Consider the following 22,191-nt stretch of genomic DNA (forward strand, 5'->3'; position numbering starts at 1 on the left):
TACTGACAATAATACTGCACTGGACTAGCTTACACAGCTATATAACAATAGATATAACAGTACACAGTAAGAACTGGATGTATATCACAGGGTAATTGTACTATAAACCCCTGACTAAATGCACTCTTTCTTACTAACACTGTCTAAAAAGACAGGTAGAATACTTAAGTGTCATGTAAAGGCACAGCGCTGACAACCAGGCGGCTTTACATAGGAGGATTTGCCCAAGCAGTCCCAGGAACAGTGAGCTGAGTAATGGCGCCGCAGACACTGACAGGGAGTGAGGGAGAGACAGATATGCAGCTCCAGGGCGGGAACACTTGCTGGAAATGGCGGCCTGGGGATGGGGCTTCAGGTCTAAGCCTTATCCCCCTACTGGCAAAACCACCGGGTACTGTGGGCGATATAAAAACCGGTTTAGAGAGAAAACCTGACCTGCGTCCATGCCCTGGTGATCTAGTGAGATCGCCTGTACTGCCACAGTGTCCACCGCCAGCGCGGCCGACCCCCTCCCACTGACCGCGCCGGATGGCGATAAAGACCGGATCCCGCAAGCGGGACCCACTCACCACCTCCCGAAGCGCGGCCACGCGATCCTGGAGAGCCCCAGCCGTGTGTGTCTAACGTGAAGAAAACCGGAGCCTCCGCTGTAGGTACCCGGCAACCAGGGCTCGGGAGTGTACAGCGCCGCTGGGGAGAGCCGGAGCTGCATCCGTGAACGTCCACTGACATGTAACACTTTTGCTGCCCTTGAAGTCTGCACTTTTTCTTCATAAAAAGCTTTTCTTAGGTCTGCCTGGAGCAGTCCCTCTGTTAAGTGCCTGCTTACTGCAGCACCAACTACAAAACTGAGCTCCTGTGCTGGGAGGCGGGGTTATAGAGGAGGCAGCGCTGTGCATTCTGGGAACAGTCAAAGCTTTGAGCCTGTTGGTGCCTCGGATCAAGATCCTACTCTACACCCCATTGTCCAATCCTTGTGGAGCCCAGTGTACCCCGCAGCAGAAAGTCGGCTTGATGCTAAACCTGTAGTGCGTCCATTCCGCTACCGTGCACACAATTATAGGTGACATTTCCACATCACGATTTACATGTCCCTTAAAGGGCAAATATTTGCCTTTAATAAATATAGGCTTTATTTTCTATAAAACTGAGTAAAAGACATGGTTGTACAAACATCATAATTTCTCTACAGACTACCATTTATTGTGAGAGGAGCTACCACATTTAAAGTATAATCCATTTAAACATTAATAGACCCCACAAATAAGAGGGGAAAAAAAAAAAAAAAGTGCCCCAAGAAGCTAAATGATCAGATGTGACAAAGATGGCAGAAAGCTCGGGAAGCAGCACATCTGCCTTTTACTCGCACAAATCTGTGTTCAAGTCACTGTGCAAGAGAATAACCATTTGCTGAAAAGTGCAATGAGTCTCAATGGTGAGGCCTGAGCCAGCCATGATATATGACCCATCCGTCTGCCAGCCACGAGATATGACCCATCCGTCTGCCAGCCACGAGATATGACGCACCCATAGTCAGTGACTGGAGACCATTTTATGCCGTAGTCCGATCACATGCTGAAGATAAAGAAAAATGTGAAAACATAAAACTGTTCTTGCTGATCATTCCATTGTTAGACAATAACACCCCCCCACCCCCCCCCCAAAAAAAAAATCATCTTTAAAACCTCCCATAAAGTCCCTCCACGTAAGGGGGCACACTGTAGAGTGTTCCGTGTAGACATTAAACAGTTACCTATGAAGATGGGGCTGGAGGGAAAATGGCGTAGGGGTAAGGTCTTCTGTAGCCACTAGTATTGTATTTGCAGAGACTACATGCCATGAATGGGTGTTCTAGTACATCCACCGCCAGCACAAGCAGCACATAACGCCATGTTAGTCACTTCGGCTCCGATAATTGCCATCTTTATCACTCCATCGTCACAGAAGTTCCCCCCATTAAGTGTTACAGCAAATGCAGCTGTTACTCTAGCCCTCCAATCCTAAATGCCGATCCCACTGTACAGCCATTTGTGATAAAGTAATGGAGGGCTGTGTCCACACAGTCCTAGGGTATACCATGCATATAATACAAACACGGGGCAGAAATATGTGATGCCCCCTGCAGGTTAATAGGCCGCACATAACTAGGGCAGCTTCCATAACAAGGGTAGCTACACAATCTCAGTGAAGAGTTCTGCCAAGTTATGATCAAATCCACGGCAGACTCACTGCCTACGAGGCTTGCGCGTCTGCATGTTCTGCACATTGTGGACTCTGATATGAGCCAGTAGTGTCTCTTTCTTATTGAAGCTCCTCTCGCACTGGCTGCATGGAAAGGGCTTGTCGGGGGCATGTGTTGCCTGGTGAGACACCAGCTGCGTCTTCAGGAAGAAGCTCTCGTTGCACTGAGGGCACTTGAAGGGCTTAGTGTCTGTGTGCACTCCCTCGTGAGTGATGAGCAAGGACTTGTCGTTGAAGCTCTTTTCGCAGTGGCGGCACTTGTATGGCTTGGGCTTCAGGTGGCATTCCTCATGCTCCACCAGGCTGCTGCGGTTGGGGAACCATTTGTTGCAGTGGCTGCACTTGTGAGGCTTCTCCCCAGTGTGGGTTCTCTTGTGGGCGACAAGGAGAGATTGGTCGTTGAAGTTCTTGTCACACTGGTCGCACTGGTATGGTTTGCCTTCCTTGTGTGTATTGTTGTGGGCTGCCAGCAGAGATGGCTTGGAGAAACTCTCGTCACATAAAGCACATGGGTAGGCAAGCTTCCCGGTGTGGATTCGGTGGTGGGCTTCCAGAATTGAACGGTCATTGAACCTTTTCTCACAGAAGTTGCACTTAAGCGGCTTTTCACCCGATGCTGACGGGGAGCCCCCACTGGAGTTTGAAGGCACGTTACTGCTAGTACTAGAGGCCGTCTCGGCATCTGCTGAATCTGGTACGGAGGCTGTATTGGTACTGGGTTTGGGAGTGGAGCTTTTACCTACGACTGCAGTAGCAGCTTCTGGTAAGCTGCTTGTTGGCATGGCTGCGGCCGTGCTTGTGGAGGCCTGAGAATGCTGCCTGCGGTGCACAATCAGGGCAGACTTGTAACTGAAGGTCTCCTTGCAGAGGTCACATTTATGAGGCTTATCCCCACTGTGGACCCGGAGATGGGCTTCCAAAGCAGAGTTGTATCTGAAACATTTCTCACACTCCGAGCAGTAGAACTGTTTGCGCTGTCTCAGGTTCCTGCCATGAGGTGACAAAATGGGATCACCCTGGGACTCATAGCTGCTCGCAACCAGTTTCTGCTCCCCCTGACTGTCATCCCATCGGACTCTTTTTGAGCGTTTCTTTGCTGGCTTCTCAGCAGGAGCCTCCTGCGTTATAACAGCCCTGTTCTCCTTTGCAGAGCTATCGGATGTCCTCTTGCGCCTAGCTGTAGGACCTGTAACAGACATAATGGTGCACCATCAATATACCAGTCATATACAGAAACACAACCTCACACTTTCTGTAAATATCTAGAAGGAACCAGAACAAAACACTGCTGTTCTGAAATGGTCTCATAGCAAAAGGATGCTCTACTGTGGGCGTTAGAACCATTGCGGTGAAAGCTGGAGTTCCCACAGCACATAAGCACAGGAACCCTGGAGGCTCAGACTATATCAGCAAATGTTAATTTGTCCTTGAAAGCATAAATACGTATGGACTAAAAGCCAGATGGTGATGTTAGGACAATTTATGACCAGCTATCAACAAAATCATTTATACCCCTTTTCCACTAGCTCTTAGAAACACGGATAAATGAGCGGGGGCGCGCATTTACCAGTGTCTTGCCCTAGTGGAAAAGGGTTCCCAGGCAAATTCCCGGATCAAGTGATCCGGGAATCCTACCCGGGTAGCTAGCCTAGCTGTCTAGTGTGAACGGGTGCCGCGTCGAGGCGACACGGCTCCCGTTCACAGTGTATAGGGAGGGCGGCGCTGGGAGACCATGTGATCTGCCGGGTTGGTGAGCGCTGTTCAAAAGGGGCTGTAGCACGGGTCGCAGCTGTGTCAGGAGACAAGGCTGCGACCCGTGCTTTTAGTGGAAAAGGGGTATTAGATTGAACAGACTGACACAGTATATAGTTGCATAGGTGGATCTATAGAGACAGAGCTGTCTTACACAGGTCTCTCCTGGCACAGACTGCTGTGGCTCCATATACAGAGACAGATGCTGGAATAATTATCTGGCCAAACACACGAGTGGAAAATGACGGAATACAATGTCGCACCTTTTGCATCAGTCGGGACAGGTAATGCTGGACAAGCGGCGGCTTCTTTGGCGGCCACATCAGCGTTCTGCAGCCATGACAGGATGATGGGGACCTTACAGCCTATGGGGAAAAGTTCATCAGTCAGTGACGTTTCCTTAAATTCTGAAGTTCTTGTAAAATCAAATAAATATAATTTTTTTTTAAATCAAATAAAGAATGAAACATTAGGTACCCTTAGTGATATGTAGCTCCTATTGTTCTAAGACACAAGATGTTGGCAGATCACATTATATCAGAGAATCCTTGGGAAGTGTAAAGAAAAGCGAGCTCTCAGGCCCAGTGGAAGAGTTCGTTACCGGTATAGAAATGCTATAAGAGGGCCGGATCCTATTAGCTGCGGTACGTACCATGGGCTTGTAGCAGTGCCCAGGGCTATTCAATTGCAGCTCGCAGGCTGCACTTACCAGAGATTTCTTGAGGATTAAACAGAAATCCGCGTCAAGTGGGGCTTTGTTAACCCATAACCCAGAAATTACGGGTTAGGGGGCGTCAGCCAGGGTCTAACCTCACGATGCAACAGAACAGCTCTAGGTGTTAAAGTCCAAGGCTACAAGCCCGTGGTAAGTACCTCAAACTGAAGAATTTAGAAGCTCTGTGCAAAATGGGCAGTCCGTATAAACGTAGAAAATAAGAATTTACTTACCGATAATTCTATTTCTCATAGTCCGTAGTGGATGCTGGGGACTCCCTAAGGACCATGGGGAATAGCGGCTCCGCAGGAGACTGGGCACATCTAAAGAAAGCTTTAGGACTATCTGGTGTGCACTGGCTCCTCCCCCTATGACCCTCCTCCAAGCCTCAGTTAGGATACTGTGCCCGGACGAGCGTACACAATAAGGAAGGATTTTGAATCCCGGGTAAGACTCATACCAGCCACACCAATCACACCGTATAACCTGTGATCTGAACCCAGTTAACAGCATGATAACAGAGGAGCCTCTGAAAGATGGCTCACAACAATAATAACCCGATTTTTGTAACAATAACTATGTACAAGTATTGCAGACAATCCGCACTTGGGATGGGCGCCCAGCATCCACTACGGACTATGAGAAATAGAATTATCGGTAAGTAAATTCTTATTTTCTCTAACGTCCTAAGTGGATGCTGGGGACTCCGTAAGGACCATGGGGATTATACCAAAGCTCCCAAACGGGCGGGAGAGTGCGGATGACTCTGCAGCACCAAATGAGAGAACTCCAGGTCCTCCTCAGCCAGGATATCAATTTTGTAGAATTTTACAAACGTATTTGCTCCTGACCAAGTAGCTGCTCGGCAAAGTTGTAAAGCCGAGACCCCTCGGGCAGCCGCCCAAGATGAGCCCACCTTCCTTGTGGAGTGGGCATTTACAGATTTTTGGCTGTGGCAGGCCTGCCACAGAATGTGCAAGCTGAATTGTACTACAAATCCAACAAGCAATAGTCTGCTTAGAAGCAGGAGCACCCAGCTTGTTGGGTGCATACAGGATAAACAGCGAGTCAGATTTCCTGACTCCAGCCCTCCTGGAAACATATTTTCAGGGCCCTGACAACGTCTAGCAACTTGGAGTCCTCCAAGTCCCTAGTAGCCGCAGGCACCACAAATAGGTTGGTTCAGGTGAAACGCTGAAAACCACCTTAGGGAGAAACTGAGGACGAGTCCTTAATTCCGCCCTGTCCGAATGGAACATCAGATAAGGGCTATTTCAGGATAAAGCCGCCAATTCTGACACGCGCCTGGCCCAGCCCAGGGCCAACAGCATGACCACTTTCCATGTGAGATATTTTAACTCCACAGATTTAAGTGGTTCAAACCAATGTGACTTTTGGAACCCAAAACTACATTGAGATCCCAAGGTGCCACTGGAGGCACAAAAGGAGGCTGTATATGCAGTACCCCTTTTACAAACGTCTGAACTTCAGGGACTGAAGCTAGTTCTTTTTGGAAGAAAACTGACAGGGCCGAAATTTGAACCTTAATGGACCCCAATTTCAGGCCCATAGACACTCCTGTTTGCAGGAAATGTAGGAATCGACCCAGTTGAATTTCCACCGTCGGGCCTTACTGGCCTCGCACAACGCAACATATTTTCGCCAATTGCGGTGATAATGTTTTTGCGGTTACATCCTTCCTGGCTTTGATCAGGATAGGGATGACTTCATCCGGAATGCCTTTTTTCCTTCAGGATCCGGCGTTCAACCGCCATGCCGTCAAACGCAGCCGCGGTAAGTCTTGGAACAGACAGGGTCCTTGCTGGAGCAGGTCCCTTCTTAGAGGTAGAGGCCACGGATCCTCCGTGAGCATCTCTTGAAGTTCCGGTTACCAAGTCCTTCTTGGCCAATCCGGAGCCACGAATATAGTGCTTACTCCTCTCCATCTTATCAATCTCAGTACCTTGGGTATGAGAGGCAGAGGAGGGAACACATACCCTGACTGGTACACCCACGGTGTTACCAGAGCGTCTACAGCTATTGCCTGAGGGTCCCTGGACCTGGCGCAATACCTGTCGAGTTTTTCCCAACGGTTTATAATCATGTGGAAGACTTCTGGGTGAAGTCCCCACTCTCCCGGGTGGAGGTCGTGCTGAGGAAGTCTGCTTCCCAGTTATCCACTCCCGGAATGAATACTGCTGACAGTGCTATCACATGATTTTCCGCCCAGCGAAGAATCCTTGCAGCTTCTGCCATTGCCCTCCTGCTTCTTGTGCCACCCTGTCTGTTTACGTGGGTGACTGCCGTGATGTTGTCCGACTGGATCAACACCGGCTGAGCTTGAAGCAGAGGTCTTGCTAAGCTTAGAGCATTGTAAATGTCCCTTAGCTTCAGGATATTTATGTGAAGTGATGTCTCCAGGCTTGACCATAAGTCCTGGATATTCCTTCCCTGTGTGACTGCTCCCCAGCCTCGCAGGCTGGCATCCGTGGTCACCAGGACCCAGTCCTGAATGCCGAATCTGCGGCCCTCTAGAAGATGAGCACTCTGCAACCACCACAGGAGGGACCCCTTGTCCTTGGTGACAGGGTTATCCGCTGATGCATCTGAAGATGCGACCCGGACCATTTGTCCAGCAGGTCCCACTGGAAAGTTCTTGCGTGGAATCTGCCGAATGGGATTGCTTCGTAGGAAGCCACCATTTTACCCAGAACCCTTGTGCATTAATGCACTGAGACTTGGCTCGGTTTTAGGAGGTTCCTGACTAGCTCGGATAACTCCCTGGCTTTCTCCTCCGGGAGAAACACCTTTTTCTGCACTGTGTCCAGGATCATCCCTAGGAACAGAAGACAAGTCGTCGGAACCAGCTGCGATTTTGGAATATTGAGAATCCAACCGTGCTGCAGCAACACTACCTGAGATAGTGCTACACCGACCTCCAACTGTTCCCTGGATCTTACCCTTATCAGGGAATTGTCCAAGTAAGGGATAACTAAAATTCCCTTCCTTTGAAGGAATATCATCATTTCGGCCATTACCTTGGTAAAGACCCGGGGTGCCGTGGACCATCCATACGGCAGCGTCTGAACTGATAGTGACAGTTCTGTACCATAAACCTGAGGTACCCTTGGTGAGAAGGGTAAATTTTGACATGAAGGTAAGCATCCTTGATGTCCCGAGACATCATGTAGTCCCCTTCTTCCAGGTTCGCAATCACTGCTCTGAGTGACTCAATCTTGAAATTTAAACCTTTGTATGTAAGTGTTCAAAGATTTTAGATTTAGAATTGGTCTCACCGAGCCGTCCGGCTTCGGTACCACAACAGTGTGGAATAATACCCCGTTCCCTGTTGCAGGAGGGGTATCTTGATTATCACCTGCTGGGAATACAGCTTGTGAATGGCTTCCAAAACTGTCTCCCTGTCAGAAGGAGACATCGGTAAAGCCGACTTTAGGAAACGGCGAGGGGGAGACGTCTCGAATTCTAATTTGTACCCCTGAGATATCACCTGAAGGATCCAGGGGTCTACTTGCGAGTGAGCCCACTGCGCGCTGAAATTCATTGAGACGGGCCCCCCACCGTGCCTGATTCTGCTTGTAAAGCCCCAGCGTATACTGAGGGCTTGGCAGAGGCGGGAGAGGGTTTCTGTTCCTGGGAACTGGCTGATATCTGCAGCCTTTTTCCTCTCCCTCTGTCACGGAACAGAAATGAGGAACCTTTTGCCCGCTTATCCACGAAAAGACTGCGCCTGATAATACGGCGTCTTCTCATGTTGAGAGGCGACCTGGGGTACAAACGTGGATTTCCCAGCTGTTGCCGTGGCCACCAGGTCTGAAAGACCGACCCCAAATAACTCCTCCCCTTAATAAGGCAATACTTCCAAATGCCGTTTGGAATACGCATCACCTGACCACTAACGTGTCCATAACCCTCTACTGGTAGAAATGGACAACGCACTTAGACTTGATGCCAGTCGGCAAATATTCCGCTGTGCATCACGCATATATAGAAATGCATCTTTCAAATGCTCTATAGGCAAAAATATACTGTCCCTATCTAGGGTATCAATATTTTCAGTCAGGGAATCCGACCACGCCAACCCAGCACTGCACATCCAGGCTGAGGCGATTGCTGGTCGCAGTATAACACCAGTATGTGTGTAAATACATTTTAGGATACCCTCCTGCTTTCTATCAGCAGGATCCTTAAGGGCGGCCATCTCAGGAGAGGATAGAGCCCTTACAAGCGTGTGAGCGCTTTATCCACCCTAGGGGGTGTTTCCCAACGCACCCTAACCTCTGGCGGGAAAGGATATAATGCCAATAACATTTTAGAAATTATCAGTTGTTATCGGGGTAAACCCACGCATCATCACACACCTCATTTAATTTCTCAGATTCAGGAAAACTACAGGTAGTTTTTCCTCACCGAACATAATACCCCTTTTTGGTGGTACTCGTATTATCAGAAATGTGTAAAACATTTTTCATTGCCTCAATCATGTAACGTGTGGCCCTACTGGAAGTCACATTTGTCTCTTCACCGTCGACACTGGAGTCAGTATCCGTGTCGGCGTCTATATCTGCCATCTGAGGTAACGGGCGCTTTAGAGCCCCTGACGGCCTATGAGACGTCTGGACAGGCACAAGCTGAGTAGCCGGCTGTCTCATGTCAACCACTGTCTTTTATACAGAGCTGACACTGTCACGTAATTTCTTCCAACAGTTCATCCACTCAGGTGTCGACCCCCTAGGGGGTGACATCACTATTACAGGCAATCTGCTCCGTCTCCACATCATTTTTCTCCTCATACATGTCGACACAAAAGTACCGACATACAGCACACACACAGGGAATGCTCTGATAGAGGACAGGACCCCACTAGCCCTTTGGGGAGACAGAGGGAGAGTTTGCCAGCACACACCAGAGCGCTATATATATACAGGGATAACCTTATACAAGTGTTTTTCCCCTTATAGCTGCTGTATAGTTAATACTGCGCCTAATTTGTGCCCCCCTCTCTTTTTTAACCCTTTCTGTAGTGTAGTGACTGCAGGGGAGAGCCAGGGAGCTTCCCTCCAACGGAGCTGTGAGGGAAAATGGCGCCAGTGTGCTGAGGAGATAAGGCCGCCGATAAGGGGGCGGAGCCTATCTCCCGTTTTTTTATGTATTTTGGCAGGGGTTAAATGCATCCATATAGCCCAGGAGCTATATGTGATGCATTTTTTGCCATCCAAGGTGTTTATTATTGCGTCTCAGGGCGCCCCCCCCAGCGCCCTGCACCCTCAGTGACCGGAGTGTGAAGTGTGCTGAGAGCAATGGCGCACAGCTGCAGTGCTGTGCGTTACCTTGTTGAAGACAGGACGTCTTCTGCCGCCGATTTTCCGGACCTCTTCTGCCTTCTGGCTCTGTAAGGGGGCCGGCGGCGCGGCTCTGGGACCCATCCAAGCTGGGCCTGTGATCGTCCCTCTGGAGCTAATGTCCAGTAGCCTAAGAAGCCCAATCCACTCTGCACGCAGGTGAGTTCGCTTCTTCTCCCCTTAGTCCCTCGATGCAGTGAGCCTGTTGCCAGCAGGTCTCACTGAAAATAAAAAACCTAAACTAAAACTTTCACTAAGAAGCTCAGGAGAGCCCCTAGTGTGCACCCTTCTCGTTCGGGCACAGAGATCTAACTGAGGCTTGGAGGAGGGTCATAGGGGGAGGAGCCAGTGCACACCAGATAGTCCTAAAGCTTTCTTTAGATGTGCCCAGTCTCCTGCGGAGCCGCTATTCCCCATGGTCCTTACGGAGTCCCCAGCATCCACTTAGGACGCTAGAGAAAATACAAAAAGATGAACTACAAGGAACAGCTGAGAACTCATCAGAAAGTATCTGTATACTGCCAAGCTCAGCAACACGTCACTCACTGCTCAGCAGGAAGGATATTCTAGATATTGGGTAGGGCTTTCTGAATGTAACCCCAGTATGTGTTCATGTGGCAGGGAACATAGACGGCGGCTGATGTGAGAGAGAAGACGTTCTCTGGAGTGCGCTTTATAATATTATAAATAGTATGATTTTATACAGGTGACCAAATTTGCTTTTTATTGATCTTGCTAACAAAGCGCCTGATTCAATGATATAATAATTACTTATAATTGTTGTGTGTTACGCTTTATAATGTGTAGGAGACACATTCAAGGTTATTCCATTCCTCCATGAGAAGCCTGGGTCATCTCTAGGGTGTACTTGCATTATTTACACAGAGTGGAGGTATACACATGTTCATACATCAAGTTATCCTGCAGAAATATTACAACAAATCAGCCATCGAGATGGGATTATACAAATCAGTAACGGTACGGTGGCCTCTCTCACATGGACAGGAAAAAGAGTGACATGATAACTTGCCTAAAAAGATGAAGTGCTCGTAGTTTTCTTTCATCACCTCCATATAGAGCGCCCTCTGCTGCTTATTCAGCAGCTCCCACTCTTCCCCAGAGAAGATTACTGCAACATCATCAAACGACACCGAAACCTGCAAAAAAAAAAAAACAAGCATTGCATGACGGAAGTGCCACAGACGCCAATAAAGCCTCAGCAGGGCTATTGCTACAAATAAATATCAGAGTATAAATTGTTCCTGCAATGACTTCTGTATGAAGATGCCCCTCACAAATCCCTTCTCCCGAATTTCCCTGGGAGCTCTAGTTTCCGATCTAATTTGTATTGCAATTATGAATATTGCAGATTAAGAGGTTTCATCACCTTCAACCCAACCAACGGTCAATAAGCACATTTACTAAAACATTTCCAGAACTTCTATTGTGACAGAGGGGGGAAAAAAAAAAATCTTCCACAATTTCTGTAACATTTACTTCGAGTGCAGCATCTTCCATTGCACTCATCACGCTGCTGAAGACGCACAACCTCACACCAGCTCCAAATGCTGGACATAATAAACCAGCAACACGAAGGTTACAGTTGGTACCAATGGCTTTATACTACTTGTGGTACAAGGGCAAGTTGGTGGCTACCCACATTCTGCGGGCTACAGCGTGGGCTCCCGTGGCACAGTAGACCTGTACTAACAGATGAGGGACATTGTAAGAAAGGAATACTTTATGTATTTGCCCCCCCCCCTCTCACAAATAATACTAAATACACTAGGAAAGAAGCTGAAAAAGAAAACTTCCCTCTTATTAGGACTCTGCATGTGTTACAGCAGTATAATATATAATATTTATTAGTAACAAAAAGGTTCACGCTGTAATTGTGACATCTGTAAAGGTATGAAATGTGTAACCACCGATCCCCCTCTAGCTGTGCAGCAGGAAAGCATTGAGTGACAGACAAAGGAACTTAATGTACAGTACTTAACTATTTTCAGTTGCATAAAACCATTTATTCAATTAGAAAATCACGGTAAAAGATTGAATAGCAGAAATCGCAGCTTTTACATCACTCCGCCAAAAGCTGGCCGTTTCTTTTTTTGTTCTTATTCTAATGTAAAAGTGTCAGGACATTGTTCCACAGTACTCCTAATGAGTAACGTATACAAGGTTTTACATTACCGTCACTTAATTTCATGTTCTCTAAAATGAGAGCTGGGTTTCATGTCAGGGAGACAAGTAAGGTGGGGTGTGAATGACGGGGACAGGTATTGCCCAACTGTTCAGCGGACAAAGCACAGCGCACCGCCCATGGCAGTCCAACAGACCAAGTAGAATGGGCAGAGAAGTTGGGACTAGAAAACCAGCCTGAGCGTATGCTTGTGCCATTGCTATCCTAATTCATCTGGCCAACCATGATGAAGAGGGAATCCGTTCTCCTTAGGGAATTGGTTCGGACAACACAGATATGAAGAGCCAAAACCACGTCCGAGTCTGATTGCACAACTTGTTGCAGAATTAGAGCCTTTTGGAGTTCTAAGGGAAGACTTGTGCAAAAAAAATGTGGGGCGTACCCATGAAAGACCACTTTTTGCACCCAGGCATCTGAAGTGGTCAGAGCCCAGACATGCACAAAGTGAAGAAAGTGTCCCCCAGGAGGACAGCCTCCCCTTCATTCTGCGTGTTTGTCAGTTTTTGCAGGAAGTGGATGTACAGTCCAGGGTTGCTTGTGCCTTGGGCTTACTTTTAGTGGCAGAAGCTTTTCTGGGGAAAGATTGACCCTTTGCTTTGCCTTGAGGGTGAAATAGTGTTCCATCTAGGCTGTTTCAGCAGGGTGCACCCTGCCCATTTTTGGGATGTGAAAAAGCACCCTGCAGGATCATAAATCGCCCCCTTGTATACAGAATGCAACAGGCAGAGTGCATGTTACAATGTAGTTGTCTACTCCTTGCCCACCTCTGAAGTTGGAAACAATTTCTATTCTTAATGAACTGGATGGCAGAGGAGGGACTGTAAATGGCATCACTGCTGTGGCTGCCGGCATAACACAGCACTCTGATATAGAGGGAAAGAACAGGGTAAGCAGTGAGCATGTGCTGCTTACACTATTTCCCTAGTAGAAGAACAGACTTATTTTGTACCTATACTGTATATTTTAACCCTCTGCTTAACTGTTCTGTTTTATAACACATAAGGATTATAACTACTTCAGCAGTGAAGACATTTATTATTATCTACTTATGTATATACTGTAGCCATTCTTTCAAGAAGACTGGACAAATATAGTATTTTTCTCAGTACAGATGTTAGGTGTTACATGGGTGTCCTATATGTTTGTAGGGGTAAATGATACATTAAGGGGAAAATATATGTATAAAAACTATAAATATATGCGCTATGTCACCTCAAAAATGTGCCCTTCAAAATGAAAATGTGCCCTCCTCAATGCTCAGCACCCCGCCCTAAAAAAATCCTAGAGTGAACACTAGGTGAAAGGTATGAAAACTAGAACTCAGAGCAAGCGGAGTTGATATAGACGGGAGGAAGACAGTCTTAGCTGCAGCTAGTGCAGTGACAATGTTGTTTGGTTCTTCCCCAAATACCACATCACCAGTGAAGGGTAGAAATTACTAAATTTTCTTGGAATGAAGGTCAGCCTTCCAGGAACGGAGCCAGAAAATGCGCCGTGCCAGTACCGAGGTGGTAGCTGCCAATACTCCGGCATAAGATGATGCCTCACAGATGTAGGCAGCTGCTTGCCGTATAAGAGCCAAGTATGACATGCAAGCCTCAGAAATATCCGAGGGTAATTCCTCCTCTAGGGCCTGGAACCATGATTACATGACTTTTGCAGCCCATGCAGCAGCCACGGTTGGTCTGGTAACAGCAACGGTGAGAAGAGAAAATAGACATAAGGCAATTTCCAATCCGTCTATCAGTGGGTTCTTTCAATGAGGCAAGCATAGCAATACTAGAATCTACCGGAGGGGGAGCCTACCCCTTAGCACAATCATCCGCAGGAATGGGGTAACAGGAAGCTAAACGTTTAGACACAAGGAACTTTTTACCCGGAGTTTAAGGGTTCCATATGCATAAGATGGTCAGAATGAGGGAATCAGACAATTATCTTTTACCGCTTTAAAAAATAATAAAAAAATAATAAGATTTATGGTAAGAACATACTGTTAAATCTTTCTGCGAGGTACACTGGGCTCCACAGGGAATGACATTGGGGTGTAGAGTAGGATCTTGATCCGAGGTACCAACAGGCTCAAAGCTTTGACCTTCTTCCCAGAATGCATAGCGCCACGTCCTCTATAACCCCGCCTCCGTGCACAGGAGCTCAGTTTTTTTAACCAGTCCAATGCAGTAGCAGGTAAAAGACATGACAACTGTTAGTAGCCACAAACACCACACTCTCCCGACAGGAAAGGGTGTCAGCGGCTAATGCCTTACCAACCCAAAGAAGCTAAGTGCGTCAGGGTGGGCGCCCTGTGGAGCCCAGTGTACCTCGCAGAAAGATTTAACAACGATAAGTTCTTACCATAAATCTCGTTTTCTGCTGCGGGGTACACTTGGCTCCACAGGGAATGACATCGGGGATGTCCTAAAGCAGTTCCTCATGGGAGGGGACGCACTGTAGCGGGCACAAGAACCCAGCGTCCAAAGGAAGCATCCTGGGAAGCGGCGGTATCGAAGGCATAGAACCTTATGAACGTGTTCACAGAGGACCACGTAGCCGCCTTGCACAACTGTTCAAGGGTCGCACCACGGCGGGCCGCCCAAGAAGGTCCAACAGACCGAGTAGAATGGGCCGTAATGTGAACAGGAGCTGACAGACCAGCCCTCACATAAGCATGTGCAATCACCATTCTAATCCATCTGGCCAGGGTCTGCTTGTGAGCAGGCCAGCCACGTTAGTGAAAACCAAACAGAACAAAGAGAATCCGACTTCCTGATGTAGGCAGTTCTCTTCACGTAGATATGGAGAGCCCGTACCACATCCAAAGACCGCTCTTTGGAAGACAATTCAGGAGAGGCAAAGGCCGGAACCACACTCTACTGATTAAGGTGGAAAGAAGAAGCCACCTTAGGTAAATACCCGGGACGTGTTCTAAGAACCGCCCGATCACGGTGAAAAATCAGATATGGTGACCTACAAGGTAAGGCACCCAAATCCGACACCAGTCTACCAGAGGCTATAGCCAGCAGAAACAACACTTTAAGAGAAAGCCACTTAAGGTCTGCAGATTCAAGAGGCTCAAATGGAGACCCTTGCAACGCCTCCAAAACCACCGACAAGTCCCAAGGGGCCACAGGCGGGACATAGGGAGGTTAAATCCGCAACACACCCTGAGTGAACGTATGTACATCAGGTAACGTCGCAATTTTCCTCTGGAACCAAACTGACAAGGCAGAAATATGAACCTTGGAGGCCAGACGAAGGCCCAAGTCCAGGCCCTGTTGTAGAAAGGCCAAAAGTTTGGCCGTACTAAACTTGTAAGCGTCATCATTGTTAGATGCGCACCAAGCAAAGTAAGAATTCCAGACCCTATGGTAAATCTGAGGAGAAGCCGGTTTCCGGGCCTTCAACATGTTTTGAATGACCTGAAATATGTAATTGATACTGCGCTTATATATTTATAGCATTTATATGTTTAATATAGAAGCGCTTTGTGATATTTTGCCGCTCATACCTGTAAAAAGAAATGTTATTAATGTTTACAGCCCTTTTTTTTTTTTTTTTGTAGAGGTGTTTGGAGGTATTAAGTATGGAGTATTGAGGGTTCCGATTTTAATATCCGGAATCAGGTAGTAGTGACTTTTGTATGAGAGTCCCACACTAGCTGTCCCTGCTTTCCCTACCTCTCGTGAGCCGCTAACCGGGTTCCCTCCCGCCGGCGATGTGTGAGCATGCTGGTGTGCCATGCGCTCAATGACGTCAACCCGCGTCTCCTACCTCCATCTCTTACCAACGCGTTTCGGGCTTAGAAGACCTTTGTCAAAGGGCTTCTAAGCCCGAAACGCGTTAGAGAGGTGAGAGTTGGACAAGTTTATTTGGGAGTTTAGGAGTGGCCTCGTATGACAGGTAACTAACATTAGGCAGACCATAGAGCAGTCTGCCAGAGAGAAGCTTCTGCTACTCCAGGACTGGTTTGACACTTCAAACAGACATTTTAGAAGTATTGAAAAAGCTGCATGGACCAGCGAAACGCGTCAAGTATCACCTCTTTCACCGACTACGTGCTGTTTTACGAGTGCCCAGACCATACTGGACCTTTACAACACTTTGGTGAACGGACTTAACTTCAGACTAATTTGAGCCCTACCCCGCAAAAAAAAAAAAAAGGCTCCGCATTCTGGTGAGGATACATGAATACAGCATCAACCCTTAACTGAAGTACATTCCAAAGGGACTTTTTCCTCCAGCGGCGCAAGAGCGGTAAAGTAACTATTGGGACTGTGCCACCAGCTCATAAAAATTTCCACACCAATTGTTGGTCCAGTTAATATCAACAGGAACGGACACATTAATTGAAAAGCTTTGTCGGTGAAAGTATTGATTTTTACTATTTTTTTTTTATCAGAGTATTTTAATAAATGTTGATTTTCCCTTCATTCAATCCATCTATGTCTGCTAGTTTGTACACTTAAGCGCTGCTATTTTATATTGTTTTTATGCTTCTTGGTGTTCACAGGACTGACTAACCCTGTGTATTTAGCAGCAGCATTAGAACAGTGACCCAGTCTGCACCAGAGCACCTATTTTGGTTAATTTTCTTGCATGAGCGGCAAAATATCACAGAGCGCTTCTATATTAAACATATAATGTTTTGAATGACCGCCTCAGAAAAACCTTTGGCCCTCAAGACGGAAGCTTCAAGAGCCACGCCGTCAAAGCCAACCGGGCTAAATCCTGATATACACAGGGGCCCTGAACAAGGAGTACTCGGCGCTGTGGAAGTAGAAGAGGACGCTCTATCGAGAGACCCTGAAGGTCTGAGAACCAATGCTGTCTGGGCAATGCGGGAGCGATCAGAAGTAGGATTCCTCCTTCTCGCTTGAACTTCCTTATTACTCTGGGCAGGAGCGATTCCGGAGGGAACCCGTATGGCAGCTGAAAATTCCATGGAATTGCCAGTGCGTCCACGAACGCTGCTAGAGAATCCCTTGTCCTTGCTCCGAAGACCGGAACCTTGTGATTGTGTCGACACGCCATCAGGTCCACATCTTGAAGGCCCCACCTGTCCACGAGGAGTTGAAACACTTCTGGATGGAGACTCCACTCTCCGGCGTGTACGTCCTAACGACTAAGAAAGTCCGCTTCCCAGTTTAGGACCCCCCCGAAGTGAATACTGCAAATATGGCTGGCAGATGGCGTTCCGCCCACTGAGGAATCCTTGATACTTCCCTCATTGCCATGCGGCTTCGAGTGCCGCCTTGATGATTGATGTACGTCACCGTGGTGACGTTGTCCGACTGTACTTGAACAGGTCTGTTCTGTATTAAATGCTGGGCCAAGTTCAATGAGTTGAACACAGCCCGCAACTCCAGAATGTTTATCGGGAGGAGAGACTCCTCCTTGGTCCACCGACCCTGAAGGGAGTGTTGCTCCAGCACCGTGCCCCAACCTCTCAGACTGGCATCCGTTGTCAGAAGGACCCAGTTGGAGATACAGAAGGGACGACCCCTGCTCAATTGTTGGTCCTGAAGCCACCAGCTCAGTGACAGTCAGACCTCCGGAGACAAGGAGATAATTTGAGACCTGATCCGGTGAGGCAGGCCATCCCACTTGGCAAGAATTAGCTTCTGCAGAGGGCGGGAATGGAATGGTGCGTACCCCACCATGTCGAAAGCCGACACCATGAGACCTAGCACTTGCATTGCCGAATGTATCGACACTTGCGAATGAGATAGGAAGCATGGAATCCTGTCCTGAAGCTTCAGGACTTTCTCCTGAGACAAGAACAACAGTTGGTTGTGAGTGTCCAACAACGCCCCCAGGTGCACCATGCTCTGAGCAGGGACCAGGGAAGTTTTCTTCCAGTTGATGTCACCCGTGGGCTTGCAGAAACTGGATAGTCAGATCCAGATGGCGTATGAGAATTTCTGGGGAATTTGCCAGGATCAACAAGTCGTCCAAGTATGGTAGGATCCTGACCCCTTAACGGCGGAGTACAGCCGTCATTACCGCCATGACCTTGGTGAAGACTCGCGGAGCCGTGGCCAAACCAAAAGGTAACGCCAGAAATTGGTAATGGAGGGTGCCAACCGCAATGGGAATATGCAGGTAAGCATTCTGTATGTCCAAGGAGACCCTATTAATCCCCAGGTTCCAAGGCCAGAATAGAGCGAAGCGTTTCCATATGAAATTTGGAGACCCTCACAAATTTGTTCAAGGACTTGAGGTTGAGAATGGGCCGGGAGGACCCATACGGTTTCGGGACTAGGAACAGCGGTGAATAGTACCCCTTGCCTCTCTGAGCCAGAGGCACCTGTACTACCACTCCTGTGTCCAGGAGGGAATGTACCACCGAATTAAGAGTTTTTGCGTTCACTTGATCCGAAGAGACGTCTGTCAGACCAAATCGATGAGGGGGACGATTTTTGAAGGACACGGCGTAACCTCGAGTGACTACTTCCCGTACCCAGGCATCCGAAGTGGTCTTCAACCATTCTTGGGTATACGCTAGAAGTCGGCGCCCCACCCTGGGATCCCCCAGAGGGAGGCCCGCCCCGTCATGCGGCAGGCTTGTCAAGTCTTGGAAGCAGGCTGACAGGCAGCCCCTCGTCAGTTTTGGAAGCAGGCCGACGGGCAGGCCAGGCCCGTTTTGGTTTGGAAGTGCGAGCCTGTTTCGGGTACGCCTGACCCTTTGATTTCCCTGAAGGACGAAAGGAGCGAAAGGAAGTACTCTTATAGGCCCTACACACTGGCCGATTTTCTGAAAGATATGAACGATCTCGTTCATAAATGAACGAGAACTCGTTCATATCTTTCAGTGTGGAGACTCCAGCGATGAACGATGCGCGGCCCCGCGCTCGTTCATCGCTGGTCTCCCGTCGGCTGTGCATGCAGGCCAATATGGACGATCTCGTCCATATTTGCCTGCACTTCAATGCAGCCGCGTGACGGGGGGAGTGAAGAAACTTCACTCCCCCCGTCACTGCCCCCCCGCCGCCGGGTCGCTCGTCGGCCGTTTCGGCCGTCGGGCACCTCGGCGGCGCATCGTCAAATGAGTAGGGCCCCTTAGTCTTCGGTACCGAAGGAGCAGTACTAGGTAGACAAGCTGTTTTAGCAGAAGCTAAGTCAGCCACTATCTTGTTGAGGTCTTCTCCGAAAACGATGTCTCCCTTAAAAGGGAGTACCTCCAGGGTTTTCTTAGAGTCCAGATCCACGGACCAGGACCGCAACCATATAATCCGGCGAGCCAGAATGGACGTAGTAGAAGCCTTGGCCGCCAGAATAATGTAATGAGAAGCTGAGACAATATACGATAAGCATTGTCTAGCGTGATCAGAAGCGTTGGAAGACATCTCAGCTTCCAACTCCTGAGCCCACGCTTCAATAGCCTCTGCAGCCCATGTTGCTGCAATGGTGGGCCGTTGCGCAGCACCTGCTTGGGTGTAAAATCGCCTTTAAACAACCCTCCACGCGCTTATCAGTCGGTTCTTTCAGAGACGTGACGGTAGTTACCGGCAGAGCTGATGATACCACTAGACGCGCCACCTGCGAATCCACTGGCGGGGGTGTCTCCCAATTTTTACTTAGCTCCACAGTGAGGGGATAGCGAGCCAGTATCTTTTTGTGAGGCGTGTTCGCACAGCAGCGATCAGGTCTGAAGTGCGCATGCGCCGCTGCATGACAGGCAGCCAACGGCTGTCTTAGCCCTGTGATTGACAGGCAGAGGCGGTCTCTGGGCGGGGCGGCGACGCTTGGCTGCCGTTTAGGGGGGGGGGCGCGGTCCGGGCAACGCAGGCGTGCCCGGACTGCTGGGGAGGGGGGGCGGCCGTGGCAGTTGCGTGACGTCACATGCAGCCGCTGCGACCCGGGCAGTGTCGAGTAGCTCCCTGCCAGCGCGCAGGAGCTGCGCTGGCTGGGAGCTACACCTACAGTACACAAGCATCGCCGCTTTGCGATGCTTTTGTTCTTGTACGACAGGGTAGGGCCTGACATGTGGGGTGGACTAGCCCTGTGCTGGGCGTCCCCCCACGTCAGGTCTGAATCACCCCCAAAGGCTCCAAAACGGCAAGATCGGTTCATGCACAATATACACTCGCGCGTTGCAGGAACAAAAGAGAAGCCCACCCCCATAAGCCTCAATCTATCAATGGGTGAAATCCAATTCAGCAGAATCTGCCGGGCATCGCCTGCGCACAAATTATGGTAGTGCTGGCATTGGTGCAAGGGAAAACCAGTGACGTCTTCCATTATACCAGCACACATACTCCACACACGTTACGCCTAATATCCACCATGATACCTCAGACAGGGTATATCCCATAAATCATGCAGAGTGTATATAAGGGCCCTGGAATTACACACACTGGCAGGGAATCATACATATACAATTATATCCCCCCCCCCACTGCGGTGTACCTGCACCTACACTGTATTGATGAGACAAACACGACTCTCCGGCAGCTACCTCAACATGACTGCCCAACCTCTCTGTATTATAGTCCGTGCCAGGACAGGGTGACGGGCCCATGCAATGCCAGAGTATACACTGCCGCTATCTTATACACACATGGAACCCTGAACTCTCTCTGTACATACATGTTATATACACTGCCTGTGCGTCACCAGCGGTGCATGTCCTGCCCTGGGACTCTGAGGTACCATAGTGCCAGCTGCAGCACCATAGGGCATACAGGGTGCCCAACAGTACTAGATACATATATACATATAGAATGATCACACTCACATAAACAGTATGCCCAGCTGTACAATGCGACGCTGCATGGCTAACAAAATCTATATCCCCAGCCATACTGGACCCACACACAGTATACCCATGCACAAAGCCTATAGCTGCCATCTCTGCAGGAGCACCCCTGTGTAAAATTTATATATATATATATATATATATATATATACACATACACATATATATATATATATATATATATATATATATATATATATATTAGACACACGTATAATATATGCAGGCAGCATACAGCTGTACACAGTGTATCCATGGCTGTAAATTACGTGCACATAGCGGCCACTGGTGCAGCTCCACCCCCCACCCCTGTGTATACGGGAAGGAAGCCCGGACACCGAGCTGCGCGGCCCCAGCCTGTCACTCACCTCGGGGCCCGGGACTCCGGCCATGGCTGCTGCGGCAGCGGCGGCGGGAACGCGGCTCGTGTCTGTGACTACCTCACACTGACAAAATGGCGGCCGAGAGGAAGTGATGGGGCCGGGGGAGGGGAGGAGAGCGAGAGAGACGGGTACTGCGGTCACGTGACCTCCCGCTGATGCCCTGCGCGCCGGCCCCGCCCCCCTTGTCTGGCTCCCGAGTCCCGCCCACAGTGCTGGGCTGGCTGGTACACACAGGCAGCACAGCCACAGACTGTCTCTGGGAGGGGGAGACAGAGTGTGTGATAGAGTGAGAGACTGTGTGTGTTTGTGAGGGAGAGATTGTGTGAGAGAGACACTGTGTGGTGTGTGTGTGAGGGAGAGAGGGATTGTGTGAGAGAGAGAGAGGGTGTGTGTGAGAGAGACAGAGAGGGAGAGACTGTGCGCATACCTCCCAACTGTCCCGATTTTGGCGGGACAGTCCCGTTTTTTACAGTCTGTCCCGCTGTTCCACCCGCGGGTTGCAGTGTCCCGCTGGGGGTGGCGTTGGGAGATCCTTCCCCCCCCCCCCCCCCCCCCCCTCACTCGCTGCGTCTATTCCTGACAGAGAGGGACAGGGGCAGGGCGAGCAGCTCTCTCAGCGCTGTACATGCCCCCATAATGACAAAAAAACGGGGTGGTGGTTTGCGATTGCAGCACTTGCCGCGAGTCCACGCCCCCTTCCCAATAGGTCACGCCGCTACTTTCGGGTGATAGTGGCCCTTTATGGTTAGCACTAAAATTGGGAGGTATGTGTGTGAGGGAGA

The 22,191-nt window shown here is 49.1% G+C and overlaps 1 protein-coding gene across 1 annotated transcript; it reads right to left on the reverse strand.

The window, feature by feature from the left end:
- Positions 1-1,178: 1,178 nt before the first annotated feature.
- On the reverse strand, positions 1,179-21,512 carry LOC134928660 (zinc finger protein 250-like). Its single transcript, XM_063924624.1, has 4 exons — positions 21,395-21,512; positions 11,099-11,225; positions 4,257-4,358; positions 1,179-3,427 (listed from the first exon to the last, which is right to left on the reverse strand). The coding sequence occupies exons 1-4, from the start codon at positions 21,416-21,418 to the stop codon at positions 2,226-2,228; spliced, it is 1,455 nt and encodes a 484-aa protein (XP_063780694.1). The 5' UTR covers positions 21,419-21,512; the 3' UTR covers positions 1,179-2,225.
- Positions 21,513-22,191: the final 679 nt, after the last annotated feature.

Source organism: Pseudophryne corroboree, chromosome 5 (assembly GCF_028390025.1).
Source record: "Pseudophryne corroboree isolate aPseCor3 chromosome 5, aPseCor3.hap2, whole genome shotgun sequence".
Lineage (NCBI taxonomy): Eukaryota > Metazoa > Chordata > Amphibia > Anura > Myobatrachidae > Pseudophryne > Pseudophryne corroboree.